Source organism: Strix aluco, chromosome 8, assembly GCF_031877795.1.
Source record: "Strix aluco isolate bStrAlu1 chromosome 8, bStrAlu1.hap1, whole genome shotgun sequence".
Classification (NCBI taxonomy): domain Eukaryota; kingdom Metazoa; phylum Chordata; class Aves; order Strigiformes; family Strigidae; genus Strix; species Strix aluco.
The window spans coordinates 4,807,985-4,834,976 of NC_133938.1; the positions used below are offsets into that span (position 1 = coordinate 4,807,985).

The window sequence follows — 26,992 nt, forward strand, 5'->3', positions numbered from 1 at the left end:
CCGCCGCAAGGCCCGGCCGTTAAAACCGAACCACCGGACACGAAAACAAAGAGGGAGAGGCGACGGTTTGGGGGGCGAGGGAGGGGGGGCGGGGGGGCTGATCGTCGCCCCCGCCCCTCCGGCGGGCGGTTGGTACGTGGCCGTTAAAGGAGGCGCCGGCGGCGGCCAACCCCGCTCGCGCGCTGGACGCGGTAACCAGATATTCAAAAACAAGACGTCAGCCCACAATGCCCCGAGCCGCCGCCAGCATTACCTCATCCCACAAGGCCCCGCGCCGGCCCTGAGAAGCTTCTAGGGGGGGGGTGGCCATGGCGACCGGCTGATATGCACCGGGCCGGGCCAGCGGCCCGCCTCCCCCGGGAGAGGCGGCGGCAGCCAATGGGGAGCCCGCGGGGTGACATCATGGGCTATTTTTAGCGGGCTCCCGGTCGCTGATAAGTGAAGGGCTCCACGCCGGGAGCGGGCTCAGAGCGCGGGGCAGGCGGCAGCGCGGCTCCGGGTGGAGGCGAGCGGAGCAGGCACAGCGCGGAGCCGGGGAGGGCGCGCAGGAAGGCGGGGAAAAGAGGAGAGAGGGAAAAAAAAAAAAAAAAATATAAAGTACGAGCGGCAACTTGTGGCGGTGGAGCAGCGTCCCGGCCCCACGGCAGCAGTAGCAGGAGGAGGGCGGCGAGGCGCCCCACCGAAGCCCCGCCAGGCCAGGCGGGCTCCCAGCGCCAGGGACCGCGGGCCCGGCCCGCGCCGGGAGGACTCTCCGCGCCCCGGTGAGAAGTAAGGCTCGGCTTTCTCCTTCTCCCCTCCCTGCGCGGCCGGGAGGGTTGGGGCGGCAGCGCGGAGCGGGGCGCAAGCGGCGGCCGGGCAGCTTCTCCTCCGCGCTGCCGCAGCTCCCGGCGCCACTCCGCGGACTCTGTTCTATGAGTGCAAAGATGGAGCCTACTTTCTACGAGGATGCCCTGAACGCCAGCTTCGTGCCGCCGGAGAGCGGCGGGTATGGATATAATAACGCCAAAGTGCTGAAGCAGAACATGACGCTGAACCTGTCCGACCCATCCAGCAACCTGAAGCCGCACCTGAGGAACAAGAACGCCGACATCCTCACCTCCCCCGACGTGGGACTCCTGAAACTGGCCTCGCCTGAGCTGGAGCGGCTCATCATCCAGTCCAGCAACGGGCTAATCACCACTACGCCGACCCCGACGCAGTTCCTCTGCCCCAAAAACGTTACCGACGAGCAAGAGGGGTTCGCGGAAGGCTTTGTGAGAGCCCTGGCGGAACTGCACAACCAGAACACCCTGCCCAGCGTTACCTCCGCCGCCCAGCCCGTCAGCAGCGGCATGGCACCTGTGTCCTCCATGGCCGGCGGCAGCAGCTTCAACACGAATTTGCACAGCGAGCCCCCGGTGTACGCCAATCTCAGCAACTTCAACCCCAACGCGCTCAACTCCGCGCCGAACTACAACGCAAACAACATGGGCTATGCGCCTCAGCACCACATCAACCCCCAGATGCCGGTGCAGCATCCCAGGCTTCAGGCTCTGAAAGAAGAGCCTCAGACTGTACCTGAAATGCCAGGGGAAACTCCTCCCCTGTCCCCTATTGACATGGAGTCACAGGAGAGAATCAAAGCCGAGAGAAAACGCATGAGAAACAGAATTGCGGCATCCAAATGCCGGAAAAGGAAGTTGGAAAGGATTGCCAGGTTGGAAGAAAAAGTGAAAACTTTGAAAGCCCAGAACTCAGAGCTGGCATCCACTGCCAACATGCTCAGAGAACAGGTTGCACAGCTTAAGCAGAAGGTCATGAACCATGTCAACAGCGGGTGCCAGCTAATGCTAACACAACAGTTGCAAACGTTTTGAAGAGACTGTCTTAAACGAGAACTGTGATCTTGTGGTATAACTAAAACAAAAAAACCAAAAGTGGCAGATGCATAAAGCTAATGGGAAAAGCTGGAAGGCTGAGTCCTGCCTGTGCTCTGCAAAGCGCATGTGTGGAAAGACTGGCAAGCCTTCAGCTTGAGTTAGTAGTGAAGCGGCCAGCACTGTGCCGAGAAGTGCTGTTCCTGCTCAGATGAGATGTCAGATCTTTGTTTAACATTGACCAAGACCTGCATGGACCTAACATTCGATGATCATTCAGTATTAAAGGTTAAACTGCAATAGAAACTGTAGATTGCTTTATGTAGTATTACTTAAGAAAAAAAAAAGTGGGAGGGAGGTTTGTGGGAGGCTGATAAACAAAAAAGAACTATTCTGCCTGCCTTCAAGTAAATTGTGTATGTACATATCTTTTTTTATTTTATTTTATGAAAGTTGATTAATGTCAATAAACTACTTCATGACTTTGTAAGTTATTTTTATGTTGTTTATTTGGGCGCTGCCCAGTATTGTTTGTAAATAAGAGGCTTTTTTTTAGCACTCTGAGTTTACCATTTGTAATAAAGTATAATTTTTTAATGTTTCTGTTTCTGGAAAAATTCTAGAAGGTTCTATTATATTTAAGAAAAATAAAATAATTAAAATGCATTTCCCCCTCACACTTTATTTTTTTTGCTAGTACCTGAGCTGGGAAAATGCCCTTTGTGCTGAACTCTAGGGTTTATGTTAAACTTACTCAGTAACTACAGGCATGTCCTGGAGAATGTGTGAGGAGGAGGAGAGGGAGAAGCTAGATCCTGATTATATTAATTTAGCAACTTTTTGAGTTGTCCTGAAGTTGTAGCTCCCAGTCGTAACCTGACTCGCTTGCCTGCTGTATTCTAGTGGCACAGTTTAAAGGGGTGGTAGAGGGGTAGAAAGCCAGTGTATGAAACTGCTCCATAACTGAAGCACCTGGCTACTTGACCTGGAATGCTTTTTTATTAAACTAATGCCCTCAAGAAGATAAGGCAAGTGGTTGTATTTAAAGAAACAAAACATGCTATAGACTTAAAATAGAAACATTCACCTTTATTCATGTGTTCCTTCCTAGACAGGAGGTGAGCCTGGTTTGTTAACATTTATGACAATGCTGCTGTCAACAGGAAAATAATTTCATAACCCTTTCCCTATCCTGAAAGCCTTTCCCTTTTGGGTGTTACTATGGGTTCTAAACTTTTTAGCAATAGAAAAGCTGGGAAAACTCAACCTAGTGGGAAATGAAAAGAGCAACTTGCTGAAAAACAGCATCTCCTGTTGCTGAAAACAGCAACTTCTCTGGCACTCCCCCTGTACTTTTTATAAAATAATCTTGGGTTTTACTACAATGACAATATAAATATATGCCTTAGAAACATGATACTTAACTTATGGGGGAGAGGGATGGGACCAATTATTACATCAGGATTTTCAACACTGTACCCAATTCATTTAGTTTCAGAAATGTATATTTGAAGGGAGACCAGATGTTTTCCTGCTTGCTCTTTAGAGCCAAATGGCTAAGAGGAAATATCAAAAGAGGATGCTATCAGAAGACAGCCAGAAAATATTAGAAATTCATTATTAGTGAATGCTAACTTTTTAGAGTAGTCAGGCTTCAGGATGTCTTTTTTTCCTTAAAATAGGAATAAGCATAATTTTAACAGAGGTAGACAGTCTTGTTTAAGGTCACAAGATGACTGGATAATTGGATATGTATACCTTTACTGTTATCAAAATGATACCCGGAAACTTGCAACTACTGTGGGTCAGTTCCTTACAGGAAGCATAAAAGTATCTTTCCTCTAACTCCCCCCCCCCCCCCCCCATTATATGTGTTTTATCATATGAGGGGTTGTTTTAATGTTTAAAACGTGATAATATGGTAATCTCCTTCCACATCATAACCCAAGTGTCAAGGTAGGCACTGTTTAGATGGTGTTTGCTGCTGTCAGAGGAATACAATTGTAATAACACCAACCAAACAAAGGGTTACTAGGAGGATACTGGAGTTTGCCAAGAGTACATTTTGCTGATGTCAGCAACCCGGAAGGTAAGTTGATTTTGACCATATGTAGGAATAGACAGCAGAGGGATAATACACAGCACTGCTGGGTGTGGTTTTACAGGGATTTAGCAAGTGCCAACTAGCAAAATAAGCAGGGCAAGGAGATTAATTACCTGCAAAGGTGCATGTTTAACTCTCAACACTGCTGGGTTATGGAATGGATGTTACTAGCAAGCATTTTGCTTAATCACCTAATTACGTAAAAAATAAATACATTATATAAAATACTATGTTAATTAAATACAGCTGAGTGACAGTCCGCTCCACCCTATCCTAATACGCACACACAGACATTTAGCATTGCAGTTATGTGTCTTCTGTCTCAAGTGCAACATTCTGTAGCACAGGCAAAAAAGTTACTGAGTACTAGCACTGCTCGTTAAGTGGGCATGGTCTGAGGGGTTGGTTTCTGTGACACGAGTTACTCAGTCCAGCTCAGGAGGTACTTGGTGTCCTGTCAGAGAATCTACTGTCAACCAAAGTGGGTTTTAGTGCCAGTTCTGCAATTTCACAAGGAGAAGAGGGGTGACTTAGATGAACCCTTTCTTCAGCCCCACACCTTGTTTGAGGATCAGGCCTAAGACAGGGCAAAGTAAGTTTATATTCCCTCCATCTGTTTTGTAAACAGTGTGGTGGGCTATGAGCCTGTTGCTATCTGGTTCACTTCAGCACAGATTAAAATTCAGCACGCTTGGTGTATTACTAGATCACTCAGTGATCAATACGCACAACTGTGATGAAAGGCGTGCGTGCATTTGTATGTGGTGAAACGCAAAGTTTTAACACTTACTTAACTGCCGAGATTAAAATTGCCCAATGCATGATGTGCCTTACTTCTATAGAAATAGTCAGTTCTCTCTCAGATTCAGAGAGAAACTCTCTTTTTGTTGCCCCAGCTGTACTCACAAGGGAATATTTTGCAAATAACAGCATTGTGAACATGTATTTTGTTTGGCTGTGAGTGTTGTCAACGGATTCAGGAAGTGAAGTCAGAAAAAGGCAGGGTTTCAAACAGGGCAGGCTACACAGAAATGCCTAGGCAAAGAGCCTCTAATCAGAACAACATGTTTGGGACACAGGAATATTAATTAGAATTTGGGTCTGTACTAAAACCAACAAAACCCTCACGCTTCTATCCCATGAACAGAAGTGAGCTACAAGGGAGGTTTGGCCATGATTACTTACTGAATAACTTTAAATCCAAAGTACTTGTCAGTGCAGAAGTAACAGTAACAATCTAATTTATTCTACGGTGGGAAAGAGTTACATACCAGCCACTTTCAACCTCAGAACACAGTAGCAGTTATGAAAAGTCCCCATCCTCCAATCGCCTACGTCTCTGTAGGTCTAAAAAATACTGACCTCAAAACATGGCACTTTAAATACCAGCATAAGGCAGCGTGTACCCTTTTAGTGATGAAGTCTGCTGACCAAGAGACACCTTAGCTATCTTTCCATTTTATAGGAAGCTGTCAGGAAATACAGACAATATCTCTCCAAACCTATGTGAAAAATGGCTGACAGTTTTGTCCCATGCAGAAGCCTAAGAAATCTATTATAATAATTACTTTCTGAAAAAAATTTGTTTTTCAGTGAAGTACATTGCTGCATACACATTAATGATCCTATCCCCACAACTTCAGGAAGCAAAGAATCTAACTTCCAGGAGCCCAGGTTACTGCAGAGCAGCCTTACATCACTTATCTAGTATCACACAGCACGTACAGACACTGCACGGCGCAGTGTGGAGCCTAAACCAGCAGCAAAATTGGAATTTATACAGCTGGATCAGCACAGTGCTCTGCCCGAGTGAACAACCCCGACTGAGGCTCTGGGGTTATTAGCCCGGGCAGCGTTACTGAATAGACTGCAGAGGCAGATGGACCAGCTCAGGCTGGAACAAGCTCGGGCACCGGAGAACACCACAGCGCACAGTGTGCCGTGTCCATGAGACGTGCAAGGCAGAACTGAAACAAAAAAAAAGAACACTTATCTTTAATATCAAGTCTAGTGCTTTCTCTGTTCTGCATGTCTTCCTCTCTACTCCTGTTCCCAAGACTCAGGTATAACAGCGTATAGTCACCCACATCAAGAAACTAAAACCAGTTCAGGCAAAGTTTGCTGTGTAGAAAAAAACAAGTTGCAAACATCATAAGCGAACACAAAATATTGCTAACAGGCAGATGGACAGCAAGGAAATAATAATTGAAATTACCATATACACAAACCCATTATGAAACAGAATATACCTTAGTAACACCTAGCATTAGGGACAGGGAAGGAACGTAGTATCAGCCTTCCAACTACAGAAAAGGAAAATCCAAAATGTAGGTGGTTTGCTTTTTGAGAAGGTAATTCTTCCAGAGAAGTGCTTGTTCTATGTAATTACACGTGCTGCCGAGACCAGTGTCTGCACCCAAGGACTGGTGGCAATCCTAATTCTGCACGTATACATTATTGTTGACATGAACATTATAATATACCCTCTGAACAGAGAATGGTGCTTCTTACAAAGAAAACTTGTAGAAAGTCATCATATAATTTACCGTGAAAGCCTCTGACTACTTAAACAGTTTTAGAGTGGTTTTGCACAGCAGGGCCCTCTTTTCCAATTTTGCACGTTATTCTTTGCAGTACATTTTTGTTAAGGAACAATGGAACTACAAAAATCAAATTAGATGTTCATCACGGTCCCTTCTGTCCTTAAATATTCTGAAATACTAGAAACACAGTTACAATGGGGAAGAATGGCTTTTTAAAAAGTTAATTAAATATTGAAAACACTGCTAATTTTCCTAGTTATAGAGTAACAACAGACATTAGGGGAAAACAAAACAAAAACCTAATTCAGAAGAACGAGTAAAGTGAGTAACCTATTTTTGAAATCTCATACAGAACTTGATAGGTTATGACTGACCTGATTAATTCAAATCTCTATAAAATCCCTAGAAACTAACTCTGTAAACAACAGTGGAGGAAGAACTATTATTTCTTTTCCTCAGTCTCACAATTATTTTGTGTTTTGAGCCTTGTATTCTCCAAGCAATCTTTAGGTTGATTCCTTAAACAAAAGGACCAGCGACTTCTCGAAATTCCTCTGAACTGTGAACTTTGTTCCTTATTCTCTTTTAAATTAAAACCAATTCCTGTGAAACCTGACAGCATAATAACACCAAAGATGTGGGAAACAGGAGGCAATTCCAGCAGATGGAGCTCAAAAGCAAACAGTCCTGGAACAAGCTGCACAGCTGCCTGCAACAGGAGCCTTCGCTCAGAATGGTGTAGTAGCCAGAAAAGTCTTCAGACGAAACCTGCTATCATGCAAACATACTAAAAAAAGATCAATTTTATCAGCTTCCCTGAATTCTTAAAATAATCACTGCAATGAGTAGGGACATTCTGCATCATTTTAATCATAGAATAACCACAGTTATTTCAGAGGACACTAAGGTTCAAAACCAAGCATCCATAGCTATTTTTCCGAGTTCTCATCCACGATGATGAATTAGTGGGCACGACTTTTAGATGTCTACTGTTATCTGAGACATAAAAGGCAGGAGAACAAGTCATGAAAAGATGCATGATGCAGGCATAATCCAGTGAACGTTGCTATTCAAACTCACAAAGCCATTCACATAGCGCTCATATTGAAAAGAGATAACTTAAGAAGTTTTGAATCTCCATTGAATGTATTACTGGTAGGTTTAAAAGCATGGCCTAGGACTGCCAAAATTGGAGCCTACCTACTTCAAGGGATGCGATCCTCAAAGCTGCTGACCTCTGTGTGACTGCAAATCAAAGGACCTTGGCAACTATGAAAAGTTCATCCTAATTTGTGTCCAAAAGTAGTTTTAGAACTTTTAACAGTAGTAAAAATTGTGAGCGGCTGCACCCACCTTGCAAGCTCTGGTTGTTGTTTTATTTTCACCTTGAGAAGTCAAATGCAAAAAGTTCCTTTTTAAATGAAGCCATAAGATACAGCTCAGGATTTATTCAGTTTAACTTCTGACACCTAACTAAGGTCTCTAGGTTAGGAGCACTGCTGGTTCTCTTTTCAGTTAACAGAAAAGCGCAGGCCTCATCAGAGAGTGATTTGGGTAAACTAAATTGCTAATTGGAAGTGCCTATGTATGCCTCAGCAGTCTACTTTTTTTTAACTTAGGAGCCTCTAGTCATATAGGATGAAACTAGGGTGTAATGATTACCTGATTAGAATCAGGAGACACTTCCTTTTACTAAACAGAAAAGTTCTGCAAACATCCACCACGTGTTAGTGATGAACAAATTTCTGTATGCAAAGTTTTACTCTACTGCATCATATACATAATGTACACTTTTTTTTCCCCCCCTATATATAAGGTATCCCCAGACATCAGCTGTTCAAAACTCCTTACAAGAAGTCATTAAAAACAAGACTTACTATGAACCCTCCAGTGGTGTCTCAGGGCCCCAGTCAAGATACGATCCTTATCATGCTAAATAACCACCAAGTGTCTGACCCAAATACCTAAAGGGGAGAAAAAGAACCCAAATTCTCAAGGCAAAATCCTTCTCTAGTTTACTTGTTTGGCTTTGTTACCATATTGATTGTCTGTTCTCCCTGCTCCCTGACTGAACCAGATAAAGTACTTCTAAATATATATATATTCTAATCAGTTAAAAAAGTGCTTTTATATGTAAAATTACATAAAAACTATGTAAAGCGATACAGTAAGTGTAGCTGACTTCAGGACTGACAGTACAAGAGTTTACAGTCAGTCTGCAACAAGGTTACTGACCAAAGCTAACCCTTGAAAAGTTAACAGCAAAGTTTCCTTCTTTAAATGATGGGATGTAAGAAGAATTTAGTGGTCTTTGCCCAGGTTCCTTCTCCTTGAAGCAGAGATTTCTTTCCAGTGCAGCACTGCAGGTAGCAGCACTACCTTTCTTTAACTACACCAGTTTTCAGGGCTGTGACCTGTGAAAAGGCTGCTTTTCTCTATGCAGATGAATCTATGTTTTTATACATTAGCTTGGTTAGAGACTTCTGAATGTTATTTCCCACTTCTGCACTCCCAAAACCACCCAAGCTTAGTATATTTAGGGAAGTGCCCCTGACTAAGCTTCACAACTACTGACAGCTTTTGCTTCTGTGTAATTTTGCAAAAGTAACAATAAAGTTGACGAATTTGATTCTTTCTCCAAATACTGACTCACAGTCACCAAAAAGTAGCACAAGTCCTAAAGATGCTGGATATACCAGTTTTGGAAATCAGGCCACTGGTAAATATTAGAAAGAAAACATGTTTAAAAATCATAGTATCTTATGTTGGGAAACAGGGATGTCAGAATTTCCAGAGAAGAAAGAAAGAAAATGATCAAGAGCAAAACATTTTGTCCCAAGAGACTTTTTTTCTTATCAGGAATTTGCTTAGCCTCAGACTAAGTTTTTATTTCATATGCAAGTTACACAGCACTAGCTCTTTAAAACTGATTGTTTCAAACTGGTAGACAACTATGCACAGTCTTACTTTTTTGATATAACTTGGGGTCTTGCTGCATGACCTCAAGGAGCTTTAGCTGTGGTGCTTTAAGAAGCTACCAATAAAGCAGTTTAGGTTTATACGCCACTTTGTGGACTGCAGTAGCTGAAAAGTTGGCCACAACTGCTACAAGGGCTGCTGCTGCCAGGCGAGCACTGACAGATCCACCTCCTGGCCTTAGGGAGCTTCAGCTTTGATGTGTGGAAGCATTTTTTTCACATCGGTGCCAGCCTGAGCAGCCACCTTTTCCCTCCTCCTTTGTCTGTTTTTTTTTCCCACTCCCTCATTTGTGCTGGTAGTGTTTTTTAGAATATTGCAGGATACTTACCTTAATCTGCATTGCTTCCCTTATTCTGTTAACCACGCAGCCCTACAAACACCTGAAATGATGGGGGGGCAATAGGTGGAACATAAATGCAGGTACAAGCAGTAGGGATGAGGCATCTTCTGAAAGAAATGCTCACCAGCAATCTTCAAATTACCAGAGATTGAGTCAGAACTCTTACATTCATTTTTCCCAATTTAAATTACCCTACCAAAATGCCCAGGCAGATTTTGTACCAGTTTTACTAACTTAATTTGAATTCACACTTTTGGTTAAACAAGCTCAACTTCCCATATGGACAAACCTATAAAACGTGGTTTGACTTTCACAGTGAACATTTTTCATGCACCCATTAACTTGAACAAGAACTGTGAGTCCTTAGTACACCTCCTTATGAAACTGTTTTTGTTAGATGACTAACTTTATGCATATATATTTCAAATTATTTAAGAGGGCAGTGAGGTTATTATTCAAAGTCCTATAAATGGAATTTCTCGCACATGTTCCTGATATTGGCTTCCATGTCTGTTTTGAATTTACTTACAAAATATTCCAGCACACCCAAAATTAATTTCAAGCTATTTCCATGGCCCCCTCTGTTCACTGCGTTATCATTCTTATGTGCAGAAATTGCTTCTGTGTTTTCCAGTGGACAGGAAATGCCAGACTGGCAATAAGAGACAGGCTTGGGTTTTAACTTAATGTTAATTGTTGTCGCTTCCATGGTTATGTGCTTGTGGGTTGAACATGGCAACTTGGTTAATGAAATGCTCTCACAGTTAGTACCATGAATATCTATTTGCTACTAGCAAAGCCGGTTACAGTTCCAAACTCTGAAGATAACAGTGACAAAGTATGGTGACAAAAGCAACAAAGTAATGAGCTCAGGGAAGATCTTACAAAGTTATTCTTTTGCTGTTAGAAACAGCTCAATTCCCAAATCTGTTGCAAATTAGGAACACTAACAATTCAGCTGAAGAATAGTGCCGCCTGATTTTCTGTAGCTTTTCCAATGGTATTCTCTCCTGAAATTTAGTTTGAAGTGTTTTGACATGTCCACAGTCCAACTTAAGAAGGAAAAGCTAACATTCCATTTGGGAATACACGGCCCATCCTAGCACAGAAGTGCAGGCCCACCAATCTGTGAAAGCACGCTACTAATGATCTCACCCTTTCCCTGACTCTTTAGGAGGGTCTAACGTCTATGGTGGCAGTAGTAATATAAGGGCATTATGAAGAAATAAAACTCCCTGTCTTGTACAATTGCATAAAACCAGGAACAAGCAAGACCTAGCAATTAACATATGAAAACAAAACCAGATTCCTCAGTGTTTCTGGGGTTCAGCTGATACCACATCAGACAACAGCACAATAAGTAATGAATTTGAGTTCAAATTCCACCTACAGCTTTACATGAGGAGGTACTTCATAGTCCCCCACACAATTTTCCATAACTGCTGGCTGTCAGAAGCACAAGGGAGATCTATAGCATGGAAGAGAAGTACTGAACTTAATTCTCCTTTTTCCAGGCAGTCCACATCTTGGCTTAAAAAAGAAAACCAAAAAGCCCCAAATCAAGGAACTATGTCTTGGCCTAAATCCTCCCTCTGGTTTGGATCTTCAGAATAATACTGACTTCATGGAGATCTACACTCTGATTTAAATGACTCTATGACTCCCTGAGTCTGTAAGTTACAAAAGAGAAGTCTTATAAGTATAGATTGAAAACAAACAGAAACTCTCCATGTAGCCAGTAAAAATTATCACTTTTGCCTACACCACCAAAAATGATTATTCATAATGACAAAGCTCTAAAAAGATATGAAAGGCTCTTGAAATTCATGAGAAGAGTCAGAATAAAAGTTGACCTCTCAAATACTGAGAATTTTTAATGGCTTTCTATTTCTTTTACTGTCATCCATCAGTATTTGCATGATCTAAAGCCTCTCACCTATGAACAATATATTAAAATGTATTTTGATTGATTTATTAAACTATATTAAACTATATTTAACATTGCTGTATTTTGAACTAAAACTGGACTACTATGATTCACAGCATTACAAAAAACCTATGATTCTTTAAGTTCATTTGCCTAATATATGCTTGCCATGCAACATCACAAACCTCATCCTAATCTTGAATTTAGCTATTATTTGATACTTTATGCTCTGGGATTCCTTCCTTAAGCCTGAAGCCCTAATTTAAGCCAGCTGTTCCACAATAACTCAACATGTGTGGGATTTTCCCACTAAATGAAAATGATAACTAGGATTTTTTTTTTTTTTTTTTAAGAGATATAATGTCCATTGTGGGATGGCTCCTTCTAAATAAAGGCAAACAAACTATCAAAGTTGGTTCACCCATGTAATATGAAAATGATCCTGTGCAACATAGCTGTATATGTTACTTTCATGCCTTGACCATGTTATGGATTAATTTACAAAGTTACATTGGCTTTTTTAGCTTTCCATTTTTACTGAGCTATACAGTTTGTTTGATGCTAATAATTAACATGTGAATATTAACATATTTGCCCTCTCATCATGGTATGAGTCTGTTCTTTAAGGTAGTAATGTACTGCTGTCACTGAAGTTCATGTCCAGTTAATCCTGCTCTGAGCACAGTGGTAGTCCCACTACTACTACCCCCAGACCACTACCACAGTGCCTCAGGTGCGTGGGAATTGCTGTCTGTGGTAACCTGCTGGTTTGTCTCACTTTTATCCAAGCCAGTTTGTATCAGAACTGAGAATGAATGCAAGCTGATACACCTCACTTGAAGTTTTACCTCCGCCAATCGCTTATTACACTGCTCCACAGCGATGGCCTCCTTTCGAATGACAGCTGCAGAAGAGGGTGGGGGACAGGTCTCTCCTACCCCCTCCATACAGTCCCACACTGATGGCAGTGTCCTGTGATGGGACACTGGGCTGTGGACCGGCTGCGTCAGATGCATGTACCCCACCGCCTGCTGCCCTGCCTCTGGGAGTGGGAGGGGTGGAAGGGTGGGAAAGGGAAGGGGTTAACCAGCAAAACTATCAAAGCTCCTACTGTGCTGCTGTGAACACCAATTTTTTTTTTCATCAAATATTTTAAAATACTTATATTGTATATAGTATTTTATGCAATATATTGGTATGAGAATGAACCCTATATATGCAACTATAAAGAAATTCTACATCCTGCTATTAGAAGCACTTGGTTTCCTTATATCCAATATAATATTCTAAAACAATATTTTTAATTCCAATTAATTCTGAATACTTCACTGAAGACTATTGGTGTTCATGAGGGAAGGTGTATACGTATACATATGTATCTATAGAATGCTACTGGTGTATTATGAAAATACAGAAAATTTTAGTATTGAAACATATAGTTTTTCAATACCATTTTGATCACAAGAAAATGGGAAATGGGCTCTAGAAAAAAAGCAGTCATACCAGAGGCAATGGCATATAAAGGGTTACAAATCAATGCAGTATTTAAGAGTAACAGAATGTTTTCCTGCAAACTCCTTCTATGGTGTGATCTAAGGGAAGGTCCAACTTAAGTGCTGGATGTTCATACAGGATTTCCTATGACTAATGCTGTCAGCATTCAGAACTTTTAATTTAAAATGTGGGCGTTATACACAGATAGGAAATTTACCATTTAAAATTTCTTATTCGAAAATGAATGGAAATTACTGATTTTCAGATTCATTTGCTGTACGTGGAGTGCTAGCATAAAGTAAGGAAGTCACTAAGTGGCATATGCTGGGATTGCCTGCCAAGCTTTTACACAAGTCTTTTATATCTGGATAGGATTCACAGGAAGCTTGTACAGGAAGGCCTTTTCCTTCCTTATTTTTGAAAAGCTTTGTTGGATGGAAATTATGCCAGTGAGTAAAAGAGGGGAAGGGGGAACAAACTACCATCCTGGTGGTTTTGGTGCCAATCCATGCAAAACTGAAAGTCACATCCAGATCACATTAATGCAACCTGTTGTAAAATAAACTAACAAAAAGCAAGCCTACAGAGCCCAAAAGATATTTACTAGTTTTTGATTTAAAAGATTCAAAAAGAAACTAATACAGATATCAAACAGTATGGGAAGTACAAATCTGAGATGTAATCTGCTGCAATTAAGCTAAATTTGTCAATATTCCTCGCAAGCGTGACATGGCCATGTATACTGTCTAGTAGGTCTGCTCTGAATTCTACTGCAAGCTCTGGCTGCTTCAGATAAATTTTAAATAGTGATATTTTATTGAATTAAACATGAAGTTACTAATATAGCTTGAGCTGTCACTACAATATCCCTTCTTTCATTTCTTAATGTCATGTTGATCCCATTTTCATGATGCTATATTAACTTTTAGTTGAAACTAAGCTTTCCCTGCCTCTTCTCACACAAGGGAAAAAGGTTGATTCTCTAGCTCATCTCTTTACTTACTGTAGCTAATTCACTGCACAAGTACTTGTTAAAAGTCACTATTCTTTCCTTAATCTGGATCTTCTAAAATCCCTAGTAGACATATTACTATTCTGTGTACTATTATGCTATACATATTGAACGAGAGTTTGCTTCACTGGGAACTGTAACAGCAGAAAATATACCTACAGGTAGACTACAACGGGTCTAGATGCCTCTTCAGCATCTTCCACATCACCTGGCAGGAGTCCCAGAAGTCTCAGAGAACACAATTTAATCCTGAGAGTCTCGTAAACCCAGAACTTCTATTTGGGCACAGGGGAAAAAAAACAAAACCAAACTTTAAAAACTTTCTCAAATAGGGAATGCTTCTACTGCACAGTAAAAGAGACAGAAGTTGTAAATGAGTAGGTTTGACGATAGAGGAATAATGGTGTAAGAAGGGACTCAAAAAGGCATAAGGTAGTAATAATATTAAAAAGATGAAGAGGAAAGTAGTGCAGGGGACAATGGAAGACATCAAAAGCATTAGAAAGAATGACTGAAGAGCGTGCGGCTCTTGTAGAGACTGTTGGGGGAGGTATGCAATTCTCTCCAGCTGGACATCCCAACCAAACATTCAGAGTATGAAAGCTATTATTAAAAAAAAAAGGATGCCAGCATAATGAGTCAAGCTTGTCCTTTGTCTACAGAGTAACTACGACACAGGTAACAACCATATGTTTTCATGTGCTGTGAGAAAAGGCATTCCTAGAGGAAAGAAAATCCATGTTGATGTGTTTTCATTGCTCCTGTGACCAAAGCTGGTTTTTCAAAAAAACCCTCTTTATGCAGCAAACGTTTCTCTGCTCACAGAGCAGACTACAGGAGTAAGGAATAAAAGAATTAGTTCCAGGAATGGGAATAGAGAGGTCTGAAATGAAAGCTCCGGTTCAGATGAGACTGCACATGATTTGCAAAGCGATGGAAACTGAGGGGGCAGCTAGGTCATGCCTTTCCCCTGCTGCATGAATCACTCTTTGAATGGAAATTTGAGTAGGAAGACATAATGGCTTGGGAACAAAGAGAGCTGCTGGAATATCACAGGTGCAGCTGAACAGAGAAGGATGTTTTGGGATATGCCAAGGAAAGCAAACACCATGAATCTGGAGGAGTTGTCAGGACTTTGTGATTTAGGGAGCTATCCAAATCAACAAGAGTATTTTTCACAGAGTCAAACAGGAGTATAGCTGAGGTCCTGATTCAGTGCTCCAATTAATCAATTCCTTAACGCTAAAGCGTAATTCAGAGCAAGATAGGAGGTGTTAATGTCCTTGTACGATTATATACTTTGTTGAACTGGAACTAATGTTAGGTGCAGGAATCCAGATACTGACACAGAAGACACATACATTCTGGGGTAACCAAAATAGTCCATCAAAGCCAGAGGATTCAAACAGAAGACAGGGGAAGCTGTCAGAACTGCAAAGAGGAGATAACATGTGAAAGAATCAAATCTATATGCCTCAGAAAACCCTCGAGCAGTGAGAAATACTGTGGAACTGAACAAAAGGTACTCCCAAATTACAGAATTGTGAACAGATTAAAACACTAATAAGAAAGAAACAATTACTTGCCTGATTTTCCAGCATTGCTATACCAGGGAAGTTAAACTTCTTTTTGATGTACAACAAACATAAACTGAATGCAACTAAAAATCCAAGATGATTTGAACAAATTGATCAGGATGGAGTACAAATGAATGATAATAAAGTTAATCAGAAAAAAAAAAATATAATGCTTCCATATCTTTTTCTAGCAGAAGAAAGGAAAAAATACCAATTAAAAAAAATATGGTTACAAGCAAACCTCTTGAGTGATTTGAGTTGTCTAAAGACTAGGGAAGTCCTATAGATAGAAAGATTAGATAGAATAGTGAATATGTACTGGTGATAGGTAACTGAACAGTAAGATAAGTAGTATTTAAATGAGAGTTATATTTTAGCCATTTAATATGAAATAACTAAAATCAACTTACATGTCTAAATACAGAATTCCAGTCAAAGAAAAAGTAATGAAGACAAGCTAAACCAGCACTGTCAGGGAATCTTTCTTAATCCTGAGTTGCCTTGCTTTTCTACATTGCAGTGAACAATGCTATTGAAAAATTGAGAAGCAAAGAAGTAAGGTAGGAATAACAGTCACTCAAGGGTCACAAATAAGCTTGCACAGAATTTTTTTAAGTGGTGGTAATTATTATCAGTCTTCTGTAAAACTATGGCAATAAGAAAAACTTAAAGGACTTACAATGTAATATCCACCTTCCCAAGCTCAGAGAGCAGGGAGTACAGGAACCATTTTCAAGGTAAACAGACAAAGAAACAAGAAACAAAGATACAGTATTAAGGGGGGGGAAAAAAACCCAAAACCAACAACTTACAGAGGCCTGAAATGATAGCTGTGGAGAAGGCAACAGATGCAGGGAATCTTCTCTGATGTATTACAAGAAGCCTATCAGGAAGATCAATTAGACTCAGCCAGGCCCAACTGTTTCAATTGCCCTCTAATAAGTTTAAAGGGGGAATTAACTGAGCCACTTGCAAGACTACAGTATCTTTTTGCTGGTGGTATTGCTAGAGACTAAAGCTTACCATTGTTAACTCAGAAGACATACTGCATTTTTTTACAGAGTAATTATAACATAATTTGTCTTACTGGAATAAAAAAATATTTATATTGTTTTCTATGCTGAATTGTAATAAGTTTTAGATTTCTTCAAATTCAGAACAAAACCAGCTGTGGAACTAAAATAAGTGGATTTGAAAATTCTTTTGACATAATAAATACAATTTATATACATTTTACTGTAAATAGATTCCTCAGAGAGGGCAAAATTTCAAAGAGTGTGTGTGTAGACTTCAATAGCAAGACATTGTTTAGGTAAATGTCTGCACTATGTCTAATGCTTGACATCTAACTGTAATAACTGAATAAATAACCAATTAAAACTGGTTTATGATGTAGCAAAACATTGTTTCCTTTCAAAGTCGCATTAGTCTCTAGTCATATCTGCAGCATTTTATAATCAGTAAAAATAAAATTCTGCTTGCGAAGTGGTGTAAATTCAGAACAGTTTTTCACAAATTACTCTACATCTACAAAGCAAATTTGGCCAAAACGTTTCTGTGGGAGATCTAGTGGCACAGCTGTATTCACCTCCTGGGAGTAATGCTGCCAGCAAGGTTAGCCTGATGAGTACAGGGGGTGTAAGGAGGATCTTGGTCTTTGACAGTTAAAGAACTTTCTATAAAGTATCTCCTTCTGTAAGCTTTCACTGACAACGTGTATGTTCCTGACTCAAAACCACAAGGGCTTGTTTGGTTTAAAATGGAAAAAAAATCTGCCCATTTTGGAGAAAAACCCTGGCCCTCTCTCCGTTTGGTTTTGCTGATCTTTGAAGCTGCCTCAGCATTTAGTAACTTAATACTTTTACATCATTTACTTTTTATGCTAATGATATGAGGGCTAGCATTTTGCCATAACTGCTTTCTATTAGCATTGGTCTGAAAGGACACATTTAAACCTCTAAAACTGTAACATAAAAATCATGACACTGGTACAACTGTAAGCCAATGAATTGGAAAATGGTATCCCTGACTAGTAAAATCAGAATTAGTGTCCAGGTTTAGTCAATAGATTAACACACAAATTAGTTCTTAAATTTAAATTAAGTTTGTGACAGTAAAGACTTCTGCAGAATAAATATATATAGAAACAAATAACTAGTAATACTCACCACTTAGAAACAAAAATATTTATTTTTTTTTACTTTGCATCATGAAAATTGCAGTAACTAAATATATATTTCATCACCTCACCACTAACATTTTTTGTTTGTTTCAAATCAACTTTTATTTATGTTCTGAAACAAGAACATTGCTTTCCTTTAGCTCTGTGAAGCTAAATTAGAAAGCTTTTTTTCTTTCTAGCTCCACTAAATAGCTTCTCAGAAAAGTACCTGGCAAGTAATTTCATGAAGAACTTTGGAAAAATACTTAAATGTAATTATTCAGAAACCTGAATGGCAAAAAATGGTTTCTAAGTAGTTTGGTCACTCTTCTTAAACTTCACTAATATATGCACAGTAAACTGAAAAACAATCCTAATCCTCACTTTGGCTGAGGTTACGTACGTTAAACCTTGTTCCTACCGTTCGATCCAGGCAGACAGCCTGCTCTGTCAGCATTTACAGCTATCAGTGGCATTTTGCAGATGTGCATTATCCACTTACAACTACCCCAGGTTGGGAACTTCATAAAAGTACATGCTTATCTTCAGAAAAAATAACATTTTGCATTGCACGGGTGCAGCACTTAACACGATCTTCATTTGTTCATATTTGCGGAGATAGTGCCATAGTGTTGGGACAACATTGTGACTTGTATTGGAAATGGAATAAAATACCTGAATAATTATATCAGCTGTATTAGTATTTTGAAAGCATCCATGACTAGTGGACAAAGCCGGGAAGCTGTGCCTTCTGCGAGGTACCTCTTTCAAGCATAGGGCCTGGCACAGGCCTCTGCAGGGGCGGTCGTGCCCTGCCAGCGCTGGAGTCACAGGGAGGGTGAGATGGGAGCCCAGTGGGCAAGTCTGAGATGCAAAACATGAGACTGGAGAGATCAGCTTTCCCCTCCCTCCAGCAGGCCCCGCTCAGGCCCCTGATGATCCCCGTGTCCTGTATGTGCCAGTACCACTCAGCGGAACGGCACTGCTCTAGGGAACACCTCCCATTTAAATACCAGCCCGGGCAGAGATTTCTCAGCACCAGGAAGGCTCGGAGCCTGCTCTCTACAGAAATATGACTAACACAAACAAGATCACTCAGTGCCAAGGCTCCCCTTTTGCCTTCCCTAATCTACTGCAGTTAATCTTTAGGCAAAACTAAGCAGTATATTTTGTCTCTCTTGCAGACGTTCTGACTAGTCAGCTTCTCTTCCAGTGTTATAATCAGTCAAGTACACTCTAATCATCATCATGAACACTTCTAACACTGCTGTTCCTCAATCTAGCTACACCTAAATATAGTTCAATCTCAACCAGCTAGGCCACGCTTAGATTTCTGGTTATCCAAAACAAAGCTTTATTCCTGAGCCATGTTCATTAATGAGAACGCCTTGATTACCCAGATATATTTCTCCATCCCCTCATGATGTTTAGAGAATGATGTTAGCTTTATTATCTCTTACAGGCTAGTTATTCTACAGCGAGATACATTCCAAATAACCAGCTGGCATTACTGCAAACTATTGTCTTAAATGAAATTGAAGTACACATTGGGAAACATAAAAATACCACGGTGAGTGAAACCGTGTTACTAATGTTTGGCTTTTCATCGATTTTATCAAGAAAATGCCCTAGAGAACATAAGAAGTTACTGGAAGTCCTTGAGCTGCCTTACACGCCGTCCCAGCAGCAGCCAGGAAGGGCCGCGGCGGGCGGTGCAGGGGGGAAGCCCTCGGTGGAGAAACGGTGACCTCTACAGGTTCCTCCCGCCGCGGGCTCCGCACCTCCCGTGTTCACTCACCGGTATGAAGGGGTAGTTTGGGTCGCTTTCATCTTTGAGAAATTAAAATAGAGAAAATTAAATGTATATTTCATGATGACATAGCAACATAAAATAAGCTAGAAAACACGGGCACGTGTTAATTTAAGAAAGAAATGTTCATCTTTGAGAAGTCAGAAAACAATACTTCAAAGGACAAAAACTTCAAAGCACCCTATAACTTCAAAGCACTGCACCAACATTAATAAACACTTAGGACATGTCTGTGAGGTAGGAAAAAAATTTCCTTTTTTAATGCTTGTGTAAACAGGGCACAGAGATTAAGTGATTCGCCCAAGGACACAAGTTAGGAGCAAAACTGAGATTGCACGTCAGAAATAACTGTCTGAAGCCTCCCTGCTACAGCTGGGTTCAAACAGTTCCGAACACTTACATTTCCTATCAATAGCATCAACTACCCTTTTTAAGGCCTGCTCTAAACTCTGCCATGTTGTTTTCAGCTGAATATCCTCCCACAAAGTCAGTGTCGAGTATAGATCTATCTGAATTAAGGTAATCTTACATATACACAGCTTTACTTCTGCATTTAACAGTGATATTGGAGCCATGTGGTCTATGTGAAGATTTTCAGTATTTCTATGTCATGAGAATCTACTCACTACAGGCTTCCTGACAACACACTGGATTAAAATATAATCAGCACACCTACAGCGTGAAGTTTTTTTGATGACGCTATTGAAGCTGAACCTGCACTAGTACCAATCAGAATTTTTTCCTATGCCCATCTTGAGAAAAACATAACATTTCTTCAATGCATATAAGCTGAACTGCTATATATCCCTGCTACATATCCATACTGACGAACACAAAGATCCCTAAATGCTATCTGACAAAGAAGACAGAAGCAAAACCCATCGTTTTCTTTTCAAAATAATCTAATCAGGAACAGTCCTTGAATACGTGGAGCTAAAGAAGCCAGCAGAAATAAAAGTGGCCTGTGAAGTACTTAGCAAGAAAAAAAAAATAAATCACCTTGTGCCCCTCAGACAACAAATAAATGTAAAAGGTAACAAAGAAGGACAAAGATTTGCCTCTTCCTCTCTCCAACTCACTTATTTTCTTAGATCTCTAGTAATCTTAAATTTTGCCATTCTTATTTTTAATGAAGAGCTTCCTGGTGATCCCACGTGTTTGTGGTCTCATGCACTTAATTAAAGGAGAAGAGGTGTTGCATCTTAATAGTTTTCCCTTCTCTAAAACATTTATATGCCAAACAAATAAGAGTTAGTAAGTTATCAAGATACAAACAAAAAGCATGCTTCAAATAGCCAATTCTGAATCTCTTCTCAACTGTTTGGGTTTTTAATCTTTATGTGAAGTCACTGTTGGAACAGAGGCTTAATTCTAAAAGTAGTATAAATACTAATCAAAAAACAAAGGCTTTTAAAACACAATTTCTAAAAATTAATCCATTCAACAAGCTTCCAAAATTTTCTTGTCAAGTGTGATTCTTGTTTTAAGACAGAATTTCCTCCTAAGTCACATATTTGTAACAAAAATATTCTTTAAAAAACTGCTTAACTATATTTTGAAGTGCTTTGCATCTAGTAACAAGTAATTTGCTGCACATTATCTTCCCAAAATAAAGTCCCACAGTGGCTCTGAAAGAGATGCTGCCTGCATGTATTGTTCAAATGTTCCTCCTCAAGGCCAGTTAGGAGTACTGCACCCTTTCATTTATACTGTTTACCAGTAAAATTTCTGTATTCAGAACACTAGGAAATTACTGCCATACTAACAGATATTTAAAGAATATTACAATTTCTGCTTTTAAATTTTTCAGGAGTTTGAAAAATTCTAGTGCTGTCTATATTAACAATACTGCTCAGCACTCAGGTAACATTTTCCATTGTCAGAACTCAAAACTTTCCTGTGAAGGCAATCAAGTATTGCTATCTCTGTATTGCATGGGAACGATAATAATGATGACATAAAGATCCCATTTCACCAAACTTTAAGTAAGGACTGTTAATTTACTCAAGACTGGGATAGATCTTCAGTACTTTGTTAAGTCAATTCTGAAGACTAAATCATTTGCAGATCATCAGACTGAGTCATTAGCAGATTTGGGAACACAATTCAGACCTCCTGACTCCCTACAATAAACCATCTTTTCCCATGTTATGCGTTAACAATCATTAACTAAGTGACAAAGGTTTTGCTATTCTTGGTGTAGTGCCCTTCTTTGCATTTCAGAGGAATTATTGGGCTCTTAAATTGGCTGTCAAATTTGCTGACTTGGTAACTGGCTGGCTTTCAAAATGTATATTAAAAGTCTTGCCTTTCCCGGCTATTTATTCAATAAATCTTTTTTTTTTTTTTTTTTTTTTAATAGAACAAGCTTTGCAATCTTACTTATAAAACTAAAGTCAACAGAAAAAAATTAAAAATCTTATCAGCCACATTGTACATACTATTAAAGAAAATATATGCGTAGGCAGCAGGACCCAACAGAAAGGGCACTGAACTAAGAAACAGATGGCAAAATTCCCCATTTGCTTAAATAAGGTCAAGCTTTCAGCTCTTCAGCTCATTTTACTTCTAGCTCTCACAGAACTCTGTAATCTCAAGTTCTCTCTCAATTGGTTGCAAAATGTATATATAATTATTATTTTATTTCCTTCTCTCCATAAGGAATTTTAACACCAATAAGTTAAATTAATTACAGCTAGATTCAAAGGTCCTACACCCATATTGAAGACTATACATATTCACAGATTCGAAGCTCTATTTAATTATACTTTTAATGTTGCATCCTGAATCACACGCCTTGATCTACCTCATGTAAAAGAATTAAGTTCCAGACAGACTCCAGGTTACAGAAGGAATGACAAGCTAAATAGCCTTTAAGTTAAATATACCTCATAAACTGAAGTTGTAACTCATATTAGAAAGGCTGGATCACTTTTTATAAGTAGCTGCTTATACAGTTTATTTTTATCTAGGTCTTTATATTTTTATTTCATTTACATTATAGGGCTTTCACCTATGTAGCTGGCAATGTGTACTCTTTCATTTAAGATCATACAAGGTACGTAATCACGGCAACAGTAACTATGCCATGAGTTTTCTTTTGTCATGTTTAATAGACTGGTCATTCAGCCACCTACAAAAAACAGCTTGGCCAGAGGAACAGAGAAACTCAGTAAACAAGTATCTTCTATTCAAATATCAGATTCACAAAAGCATTTTTTCCTCCCTAATTATGCATGAAAAATCTGGAAGAAATCTTCCAAGTGGAATATCTTTAGATATCAAAGATTTTTGTTTTGTTACTAAACTTCACTTGTTGCTACGGAAGAACAGAGAAGATCAAAGGACTTCTAACAATTAGAAAACCAAAGGTGAGGGAGTTTTGATTTCTTTCTCATTCTTTAAAGATTTATCACTGAACTACAACGGTTGTTGGTTCATAGTTCTATGAAAAGAATGTGTGAAATGATGTGAGCCTGCTTTGCTATTTCATATTTAACTTCAAACAATAAGCTCAATTCACTTTTTGATTAGCAACATGATCATGCATTCAACTAGCCTGTTTACAAATCCATATGCTATTGAAGTCCTACGGACTAAAAAAGAAGAGCTAGTAGAAGGCATAAACAACCCAGACCATCTTCTGAACTGGCTGATAGACAATGGTATTTTTACCCCAGAAAAAAAGATAGTCATGAGTTTCTACAGGACACGAACAGAAAAGAACTCTCGAGTTCTAGACCTGCTAATTTCTCAAGGTGAACGAGCCTGCAGGCTCTTTTTTTACCCATGTTTAAAGCAAGTGGAGCCAAAACTTTACAGCAAGATAAGAAAATATGTGAGTGAAGTAAATGAAAGCATTGGAGATGCTAGAAGACAATTGGTAGGATATTTACTGGAAAAAGACAAGGTCTGGTTTGAAAATAGCAGTGAATGGCACCAGGAAAAAAAAGAGAGTCCTAGAAGAAAGAAGCAAGAATGGAAGAAGAAAGGAAAAAACCCTCAACTTTCAAGGACAGCAAAACCGAGAAAAGATCATGCTGATGTTGACATCTTTGATGCAGTCGCTAAAGGCTATCTTTCTGAGTTAGAGAAAACATGGAGAGATAATGATATCGATGCACTAAACTCTTCAAGTGAGACACTACTGCATGTTGCAGCCACTAATGGACATCTAACGATAATGGAGTATTTGATCAGCAAAGGTGCAAAGACAGATGTGAAGGACAGGAAAGGAAGAACACCACTGCACAGGGCTGCTGAGAAAGGCCATGGTGACGCAGTGAAAGTGCTTCTCCGACACGGTGCTTACATGTATAGTTTGGACACGGAAGGCAAGACACCCCTTCATTTGGCAGCACAGAATAACCACGGTCACATAGTGAAGATGATCCTGAAAGAAGAGGCGAGAAGCTACAGGAACAAGCACAACTTTTTGCACATGGCAGCTCTTAAAGATGAGAGCAGTCTGGCAAAAATGCTTTTAAAGGCTGGGGCCTCCACTGAGGGAAAGGATGAAAGAGGACAGACTGCTCTCAGTTATGCTGTTTCTCAGGGGTCTGAAAATACTGCAAAAGTACTGCTAGAAGCTGGAGCCAGTGTTGATTCCAACATGGCCGAAAGAGCCTTCAACAGCAACCACCCCTCCATCTTCAAAATACTGCTAGAATATTCTAAAGATTTGCCATCTGACATAATGGAGTCAGCTCTTTTTAGAGCTGTACAGAAAAATCTGCATGGTATTGTAGCAGCTTTAATTGACAGAGGTGCAGATATAAACGCCTGCAATGAAATACAGTACACTCCTTTACTCCTGGCGTGTGGAACAGGCAAAGCTGAATCAGCAGAAGTTCTAATCAAAAAGGGAGCAAGCTTCGGAATAAAGACTCCTGCTTCTGACACAGCTTTGCATTTGGCAGTTCAAGCCGGGGCTGCTTCCCTCACAAATCTGCTTCTGCACAAAGGGATGGGAATTAACCTCAGAAACCAAGCCAATGAAACCCCGCTCCACGTTGCTGCACTTCATAATCAAGGAGCATTAGTTGGCCTTTTAGTTAATGCAGGGGCCCAAATTAACGCTGTCACTAAGGAGCTGGTTACTCCCCTGCATATTGCAAGTCAAAGAGGTAACACTGATGTTGCCCAACAGCTGCTACACCACAAAGCTGATGTTAATGTTAAGGATAAGCAGTCAAAATCACCTTTACATTTTGCTGCTGAAAGGGGAGACAAAACAATGGTTGAGATTCTTCTGAATGCTAATGCTGACCCCAACGCACAAGACAAGGAGAAAAAGACTCCCCTGCACGCTGCAGCTGTGAGAGGACATCTCAGTATCGTCAAAGTTCTGTTAGCTAAGAAAGGAAGATTTGGAGCTAAGGACATGGATGGATGTACTCCGATGCACTATGCAGCCATCAAAGGAAACACAGAGATCGTAAAAATTCTTCTCACATCAGGGAAAAATAAAAATATTGATGATAGAAACATTTGGAGAAAGACCGCACTGCATATCTCAGCGGAACATGGACACAGCGACTTGATAAATCTCTTACTGAGCCACGGGGCAGCCATTAACGCCTTAGACAGCAGCAAGGACACCCCACTGCATTGTGCATGCAAGGCTGGACATTTTAATGCTGCCAATTCCCTCGTAAACTGGTCACAAGGAGAAAAAGCAAATTTACTAGCTGCTAATAGTCTCAAAAAGACCCCACTGCAAGTAGCAGAATCTAATAAAACAGAAAATCAGGCTCAAATTGTAACACTTTTGAAAAAGAAAATGTTAATAACAAAATGAAGATGTAAAGCAAAAACTCATAAATTTAAATGCAGAATCCTCTTTTAATGCAATTTGATAATACTGTTGTCCAGTATGACTGAGAATTATGTTAGGGCAGGCAGAATTCAGTTAGCAATCAAAGATGGTGATGGAAAAAGACACTGGTAAACTTCTAAGTATTGACTAGTCTCTTGCTTCTCTCACAAATCCCATACTTGGAACCTATTTAAAAAGCACCAGTTTTAAACACATTGTGTATAACCTCCTCTAGTATAAATCAAGACTGTAAAAAAAAAAAAAAAAAAGATAATAACTTTTCATATATCTGTGACTATTAGTCTGTATGGATAGCTTAGTTAAGCATTGTTTGGTAAAATCACATTTTTAAAAAGCCATCTGTTATGAATAAGGAGACATCTGTATCCTGAAGCATATAGAGCAGAGAGATGTTGGAGTAGATAACACTAGTTTTGTTTAGTTTAGGCAGACCTAACCGCAGGGTGCTGCCAAAAGAGATTGCTCTGCCCTCCCTTCAGCCCAGCCACGCGTGCCTGCTCTAGGTTGTATGTGTGAGCTGATACAACTCACTCCGCAGCTGGAACTGAACAAAGGGGAGAAGCGGGGTAGTAAAGAGCTGAAGAGCACTGGCTGTCCTGAGGGTAACATGCTATCAGCTTGGTTTATGCTGATTCTGGTATTGCTCTCTGAGCTAAATGGAGATCAGAGGGCATCTCCCTGCAAATTGACTAGTGTGGGGTTGCTCTACTCCAGATTTACTAGACCCCGTACTAATAAATCCTATCAAGAGGCTTGGTATAAACCAACCAGAGGAGTACTGTGTGCCCAAAACTTTGCTGACACAACGATGTTGTTTTCAGGACGCTATTATGTGCTACACTGACATTCGATATTGTGCTGGACCCTCTTCAGTTATATCTGTATTATACCCTATCACACGGCATTGACAGATCCCAAACTTTAACAGTTATTTTTCTATCTTTCATCATACCACTTGTCTAGATTTTGCATTTTTAAGTAGATGTAATGACAACAATCATATTTGCCGTTTATTAATTTCACTTTCAAATCTATTCCAGCACAAAGATGAAATGTTCAGAATAAAAAGGTTGCAACAGAGTTTATTGGTTCAAAATATTTGTACTATCATCTCTTAAAACATAAACACTTCATTGAGTCCACGGATGGTTCTCTGTGGTCATTTTCTATATAATGACAATCAACCCCCACAGTTCTTCACACTCCCCTTCAGTATATGATTAAAAGCCCAATTACCACGAAGGGCCAAATACTTCTCGGGAAATGAAACACAGATTTAAGAACGTATGGGAATAAAACTGTGATTTTTATAGCCATATTACAACACTTTAACTTGACCCACACAACACC

At 40.0% G+C, this 26,992-nt stretch overlaps 2 protein-coding genes across 2 annotated transcripts; both read left to right on the plus strand.

The window, feature by feature from the left end:
* The first annotated feature begins 494 nt into the window (after window positions 1–494).
* JUN (Jun proto-oncogene, AP-1 transcription factor subunit) lies at window positions 495–2,522 on the plus strand. Its single transcript, XM_074831900.1, has one exon. The coding sequence runs from the start codon at window positions 912–914 to the stop codon at window positions 1,854–1,856; it is 945 nt and encodes a 314-aa protein (XP_074688001.1). The 5' UTR covers window positions 495–911; the 3' UTR covers window positions 1,857–2,522.
* Window positions 2,523–23,341: 20,819 nt separating this feature from the next.
* Window positions 23,342–25,603, plus strand: LOC141926782 (CARD- and ANK-domain containing inflammasome adapter protein-like). The gene has a single exon (XM_074833175.1). The coding sequence runs from the start codon at window positions 23,342–23,344 to the stop codon at window positions 25,601–25,603; it is 2,262 nt and encodes a 753-aa protein (XP_074689276.1).
* The last annotated feature ends 1,389 nt before the right edge of the window (window positions 25,604–26,992 follow it).